The sequence below is a fragment of the Musca vetustissima genome, unplaced genomic scaffold, assembly GCF_032173495.1.
Source record: "Musca vetustissima isolate MV318-11 ecotype Yass unplaced genomic scaffold, APGP_CSIRO_Mvet_v1 utg85711, whole genome shotgun sequence".
In the NCBI taxonomy this organism is placed as follows: Eukaryota; Metazoa; Arthropoda; class Insecta; order Diptera; family Muscidae; genus Musca; species Musca vetustissima.
Genome location: NW_026872454.1, coordinates 3,890 through 10,818, shown reverse-complemented (window position 1 = coordinate 10,818; position 6,929 = coordinate 3,890). Strand labels below are relative to the sequence as shown.

General features: G+C 37.7%; 1 protein-coding gene across 1 annotated transcript; it reads left to right on the top strand.

Annotated features, from left to right (window-relative positions):
• Positions 1 to 541: 541 nt before the first annotated feature.
• LOC133320971 (uncharacterized) lies at positions 542 to 1,579 on the top strand. The gene is made up of 2 exons (XM_061530104.1): positions 542 to 1,054; positions 1,212 to 1,579. The coding sequence occupies exons 1-2, from the start codon at positions 553 to 555 to the stop codon at positions 1,577 to 1,579; spliced, it is 870 nt and encodes a 289-aa protein (XP_061386088.1). The 5' UTR covers positions 542 to 552.
• Positions 1,580 to 6,929: the final 5,350 nt, after the last annotated feature.

The following is a 6,929-nucleotide window of genomic DNA, read 5'->3' as shown; positions in this document are numbered from 1 at the left end:
GCAGACAAACTGTCTACAAAAAAATAGTCAAAATCAAATGGTGGAAAAAGGGAAAGTGTGAATGCGTGATCGTGAACGCATCATTGTCATGCGAGAGAGAGCGAGTGACACCCACAATTTCATATGTTCTCAGGACGACAGGCACTCAGGCAGACATAACGGCACATGGACCACTTGAGATCTCCAACGGCAAACCAGGGCAGTTGTAGTTGGGCGTTTTTAAATACCCACTGTTCTCGAGAAGAGGTAGTCCGTTGTGTGTGTTTAACAAGTCAAGTGTGAAATTTTCCCCCAAATGAAGTGATTTACGACGGCTGGACGACCGAACGAACCACTTAGACATAGACGACAGACTGTCTGCCTGATTTTTGTGCATTTGTTTTCTTAGAGAGTCGAATAAATACAAGAAGAGAATCCTTAAAATCGTGTATAAGAGGACATGTGGGTGCAGTGTTAAGGTCAGTTTTAAATAGTCACTACAAGGAAACACAGCTACGGATTCAAGACAAAATAATTCAATTTAAAAATTTATTTAAAAAAATACCCACAAACATGTTATATAACAAAACGGAATTATCTGCCACTACTTGCTCATATTCATCTGACGAAATGTCCAGTTCAAAATCTTCAACATCATCGTCGTCGGGTTCACCGCAATCGATTAAGGAACGCCGCCGCATGTTGCGTACTCCCAAGTGTGCCCGTTGCCGCAATCACGGTGTCATCAGCTGTGTCAAAGGTCACAAAAAGTTATGTCGTTGGCGTGAATGTACCTGTCAAAATTGCCAACTGGTAGTGGATCGTCAAAGGGTTATGGCTGCCCAGGTGGCATTAAGGCGTCAACAAACTTCATTGGTCGATGAAAGCCATACAAATGCCGATGAGACCAACTCCGATGATAGTAATTCGGGACAATCGTGTCATCAACCAGCTGCTGCTGCTTCGGCCGTCTACCAACGTACCCAGGAAGCTTTAATGGAACAGAAAAAGATTTACAAACAACGTTTAAGGAATGTCCAACAGTCAACATTGTATGCCAATGCTGCCATGGAAAGTAAGTATAGACTTCTTTACCAGTTTTTTGTAATTCTTTCCGTACAAAAAATTAAAATTTAAAAAAATAAATTGAATTCCAAAAAGTATTTAAATTTTAAAACCATTTTTCCACAATTACTAATTTATATTTCCTCTTCCACCTCTTCTCCTTACAGAATACAATCAACATTTTTCTGCCTGGAATTCACCACTCGTCGAGCGTATACGTAAGCGTCGTGCCTTCGCCGACCCAGAATTGAATCAAGTTAGTGATGTTACCCTCTTGAATGCCGCCGCCGTTGTCAGCCAAATTACTCAGCCGCAAACGATGCTCTATGAATACGAAACTTTACAAAATAACTATCTATTGCCATATCCTGCTGCTGCTACTATCTCTATGCCTACAATCAATGCCAATTTCATGCATCCTTATGTAACACCTGCCCAAGAAACAACAGCAACAGTCGAGGAAGTTCCCCAAACAGTGGTTAACAGCAAGAAACCGAAATTAAGTTTTTCCATAGATGCCATTATGGGGTATTAAGTGAAGCTGTGGCTGGGTTTTAAAATGTCATTGTTGTTTGTAAATTTTAAAATTGTTAAATGTGATATTTTGTTTATAAGTTATAGGTTAAGGAAAATAATATAATGATATAAAGGAATAAATAAAAATAAAACAAATGAACAATAATATTAAAAATCTGATTTTTTCCTCTCTCTCTCACTTTAAGTACATACATAAATACTTATACGTCGGATATTACTCTATTTCGATTTTTTGGTTTCCATATACATATCGGTTCCAGAACTATTTACCTTATGGGGTGCCATGGGGTGAGGTTGGATAAAGGAAACAGGGGAGTAGAGCTGAATGTCCGTTGGCATTCAGCTCTGCTCACCATAGGAGTTTGCGGTTAGTGGGAAGCCCAATATTATTCTATGTATAGCTGTGAATATCAAATAAAAAGTCGCAGACAATCAGCGGGTCCTGGGGAGAGTCTCGGAGAAAATAACCAAGAGTCTATGATCCCAAGACTGACCAAGGTCTTAGGTTACTACCTTCCAAAGTGACCTCCCTAACCCTGAGTTGTCATGCAACTTCGTGCCCATCAGTGTTCTACTGTTTGCAGTCAGGGTCCCGACTGTATTACAATGGAGCCTTGTTGATATCTAGGCGCATCAACAAGTATTTCAGGCTTAGCCACCTAGTCCTTACCATGGTACGATGCTATGTCATTGTCGACTTCAAATCTTCACGAAATCCCTATTCTATGGAGCAGAATTTTAATACCCACACTCTTCTTAAAATAAAAAAAACAATGTGAATGTATTCTTTTTTTGGGTCCCTCAGTCTTGAACTCTACCAGACCAGACCAGCAATGTTCTCAACTCGTATCGAGAGCGCATTGTCCCCGGAGCCCTAAACAGGTGCCCCTCCTGCCAGCAAAGCCCACACGACACCATCTATTAAATTGTCCGTCCGAGCCTACAAGTCTATTGCCTATAGAGGAAACCGACAACTTCCGTCCTAGTCAGGAGAGCATCCCGAATCAACTCTGGAAAGACTAGCCCTTGACAAACGAGGAAGACGAAGACGTGGCTAAAACAATAGCTACCCTGGCGATTTCTCCAAATCAAGGTGAGTCCTCTCAAACGCTGACTGCAGTCAGCCGATGAGCTCCCCATCGTAAAGGTGGATGATTTATCCAGGATGATTCATGGGAACCGGGATCCATTAAACGAACTAACGCCAAATAGATTTTTGATAAGAAGATTTACCGGAGGGCGGTTAATTACTGCTACTTTAGGAGGAACCTCAAATACATCCGGAAGATCTCTAGGAACTATCCGAATGATATTGCGAGAGACTTCTTAATTGATAGAATTCCTACACCACGTACAAAGTCTACCATGGTAGCCCCTTCAAAAGAGGTGAAAACTGTCGGTGGCCCGAGCACAACTAGGACGATGGTGGCTAGGACTTCTGAGCCTTCAGCATTTCCCAAGGGAAATTGAGCGCAAAGAAATCCCTGACATCATCATCTACTGCAACTGAGGGTAAGGGACTTTCGAAGTCATCCCATGGAGAGCCCGTAAAAAGGCCTCTTCCAGAAAAGCTGATAAGGCACAACCGCCCTCTGTAAATCCACCCATTGCCGAAATGTCGAAACCGTAATCCAAGGTTATGGCATTTGGGCAGTTATTGCTGTATTAAAAATATGTGGCGAACACGAAGCAGGTTCATGCGACTGCTGGGTTGCAACTCCGGGAGCCAAATCTCCAATACAGCCCACGGCTGTGAATAGAATAAGGTCTTCGAATGAGCAACAGCCGCCTGCTAAAAGAGATCCACGCAGTCGTTAGATGCACGAAGTTATATTTAGAACGCGTCGGTAGTGTCGATGGAGAATCCTGACAAGAGGGGTAAGGGTGTGGTGAAAGCCCAACCCACTATCTCGAAACACGAATCCCAAAAACCGGCGCCTAGAGACCCTGCTGCTCTACCAGAGGTACCGGATAATCGAATCGAGCTGACCCCGTCGGGACTATAAATTATGATAAATGATGGTCGACAACTATCTGAAATACCTCTTCGTGATCGACGGAATTTTCTAATATATTTTAATCCTAAGATGCTATCAACAAAAGTTGCTACATAATTTTCACTGGAAACGTTATTGTATATATTTGAGATTACCAAATTTATATTATTGTGAGACAAGTAAATCTTAAGAGCTCTCCATCTTTTCATCTCGTTCTTTCTCTTATTCCCCAAATTGAAATCGTTAAATCCGACAAATTCTGACACTATAAGTATTATGCTACAGCACCTCTTTGAGACGGATGTGTAACACTTCTTCTTCGTTTGTATTTCATATCTGTAACACTTTGAAATCCATATCATACGATATTAAACAATGAAAAATATGCAATCCATTAACTCGTATCTTATTTTATAAATACATAATGGAAATCCATTAAAGCAAATTAACAGATCAATCAAATTAAACTTTTCAAATTGATTTTTAAATAAAACACATGTCAATCTCTCCCCCAAAGGCAAATATCAAGCACACTCCCTTTTGCTCTCTGTCTCCCTCTCTCCCACCATCACTGTTGATTTACAATAACAAATCACATCGGCCAAATGTTTTCCAAGAATTTTCCACAAATTTCCTTGAACTTCATCGGCCAACAAAAAAAAAGAGACACACTGTCTGCTCTCCAGCGAGACTATGATGCTATTCACGATGCCAACATGTCTGGATACAAAACATGTCTTGCCTTGGAGATATATAGCTAAAAAATTTCATATATCCCAAAAGAAACAAAAAAGGATCCATGCATATCAAATAACAACTTACCAGGCAGTACCAGAGCAGTAATTTGATCTTTAAAATGCATAAAATTGGATGAACAAATTTATTGTGTGGAAGGCAACAATATGGAGGAGAGAGTGCTGAGCCCAATAACAAATTTGAAAATATTAATAATTTCATACCACATACTCGTGTACATACTACACGAAAGAGGAGGCGCAGAGGGTCCTTGTAATTGGAGTAAAGCAACAAATTGTTACTAACTTCAGATTTTCAAGTAGTTGAGAATTGGAATCGGACTCGAATAAATAAATAGTATTCTAAATGACAGGCCAAGGGCGAAGATAGATATACAGACGTCAGTCTGTCTGTCTGTTCAGAGGCTCAGCATGTGTTGGAATTTGTGTGTGAGTGTGCATGCGCGAGCGTTTAGTTTAGTACAAGTACTTTGCTATGCTGTTACATGTGTTTTTTTTTTGTTCTTTTCTTTCTGTAAAAGGATCCCTCAGGCTGGACAATTTCTAAATGTTTCATTTCCAGACAGTCTGGTGCCATACTGTCTGGTCTAGGCAAGACAGAGGTACAACAACAAATTTGAGGGGTTTGTGTGCCAGTGTGTCTATTTAACTGCGTGCATATGTGTGTAGTTTGTTTTAGTTGGGAAAACCACATCACCATGGGACTTCAAGTAATTATTAAAATTATAAATAATTGGGTTTAATTTTTTAAAAGAGGGCAACGTGTATAAAATTTCTATACAGCATGATTTAAAATGTTTGCAGAACAGGTTGGTTTGGCTGTCGATTTTTTATTAGATTTCAATGGAATTTTAAATTTCTCTTTTTTTTTCTTATTAAAATTACTTATTTAGCATAAATGCATGCATGCGTTATGTAGCAATAATTTTTATGGTTATCTCACACAACTGTCTTAAGTTTTCTCTGACATGGATGTCTGGATATCACATGAATATTGAATATTATTATGGTGTAGCCACATAGTTGTAGTATCCTATCACAAGAAAAATTTTCAAGTCCAATAACTTTCCAATCTTCCAAATTAGTGAATGATTTTACAAGGATCAACAAATTAATAGCAATTCTCCTGTAGTCTCCATGTAGTCTACAAATGTAAATAATATTAAAAATTACATACGTACGAAGGAACATTGTTTAAAACGTAATTTTTATACCTTCAGCCTTAAGACTAATTCACTTTGATACGACAAGTAAAACGTCGATTTATACCCTCCACCATGAACTCGATATTCACAATACCTCAAATCATACGTAAATGTTATGGTATGGAACATTTTGCAATTATGATCCAAAATACTATATTACATCCACTTTGGGAGATACTAATATATGTGCGCTACCCAAAAAAGGAGACCAATATTTATATATAACATATAATACCAAATTACAGTAAATTCAGTTTGTACTCAAAGGCTATTTCAAAAAATATACGAGTCTAGCCTACGAGGACTATACCGTAAATCATATGGGGGCTATTTCACTAAATCACTACATTTGGAAATTTGTAATTCCATGTTCTGATGGGTATTCGAACAACGAACTATAGTATGAACCCATATCTATATACTTATAATTATAAAATCAAATTAATAATATTTGGCTAATTATAAATTTTTATATTTTCTCAATTCAAATGTCACATATAAAAATTTGGAGAATTTTTTGTTTGAGTGGGGAAACATTTGTTTCTTATTTCGTACACTAATTATAACCAAGGGGAAAGAAATGCATATTGCATTATGTAGAAAAAAAATACATCCTGTTGCATATATAAAAACTAGACAATTTTTTACTTTTCATTCATCATTTTCAATTTTACTGAAAAAGTTTGAAAATTTTATAAATACAATTTGTTTCACTTACGGTTCAGAGACTGACGTTCGGAAACTGTTTGAATTTATAATTTTGCGCCAATTTTTAAATTATCCATTTGTCCATAGATAGGGTAAGTGCTCCTAATGTCGGCATGTACCAATAGTCGACACTTTCTGAACTAAAACAGTAATAACCAAGCATTAAAATAACGGAATAAAAAATAAGAAAAAGAGAGAGACAAAATGACTTAAGGGAACCCCACCCATTCTCGACTATAATTTTTCAAGATTTTCAATGGGCTGGTAAATCAATACCAATACTTGTGAAGATTTGTAACTTTGCACATATATATTTGAAGATTTAAAAGAGAAGAAAAATAATTTACAAAAAATGTTTGTTATTGCTTTGTTGTTGTTTTTTGTAATTAAAGAAAAGTCCTTATTTTTGATGGCGGGCATGATAACTCCTCACTGGAACATCGGAATCCGAAAATTCCAACGGTGTTAGAAAGAGTACATGACTGGCTCTCGTATGAACTAAATTAACAAAATGGCGGACCTTTGGAAAAATATTTTTGGAAAATCGCCGATTTTTGACCAAAAATCAAGTTAAAAAACAAGGAAGATCTTCACCGATTCTTCACTCACAGAGAAACGTGTAAACATTTGGAATCGATTGGGTTATTAGTTTTTGAGTTATCGTGCCCGCCATTCGAAAAAGA

Bases quoted from the DNA above. Each gene is read 5' to 3' on its own strand.
- LOC133320971 (XM_061530104.1), top strand. From the start codon at position 553: ATGTTATATAACAAAACGGAATTATCTGCCACTACTTGCTCATATTCA. The intron at 1,055-1,211 runs GTAAGTATAGAC...TTCTCCTTACAG, and splicing joins TGCCAATGCTGCCATGGAAA to AATACAATCAACATTTTTCT.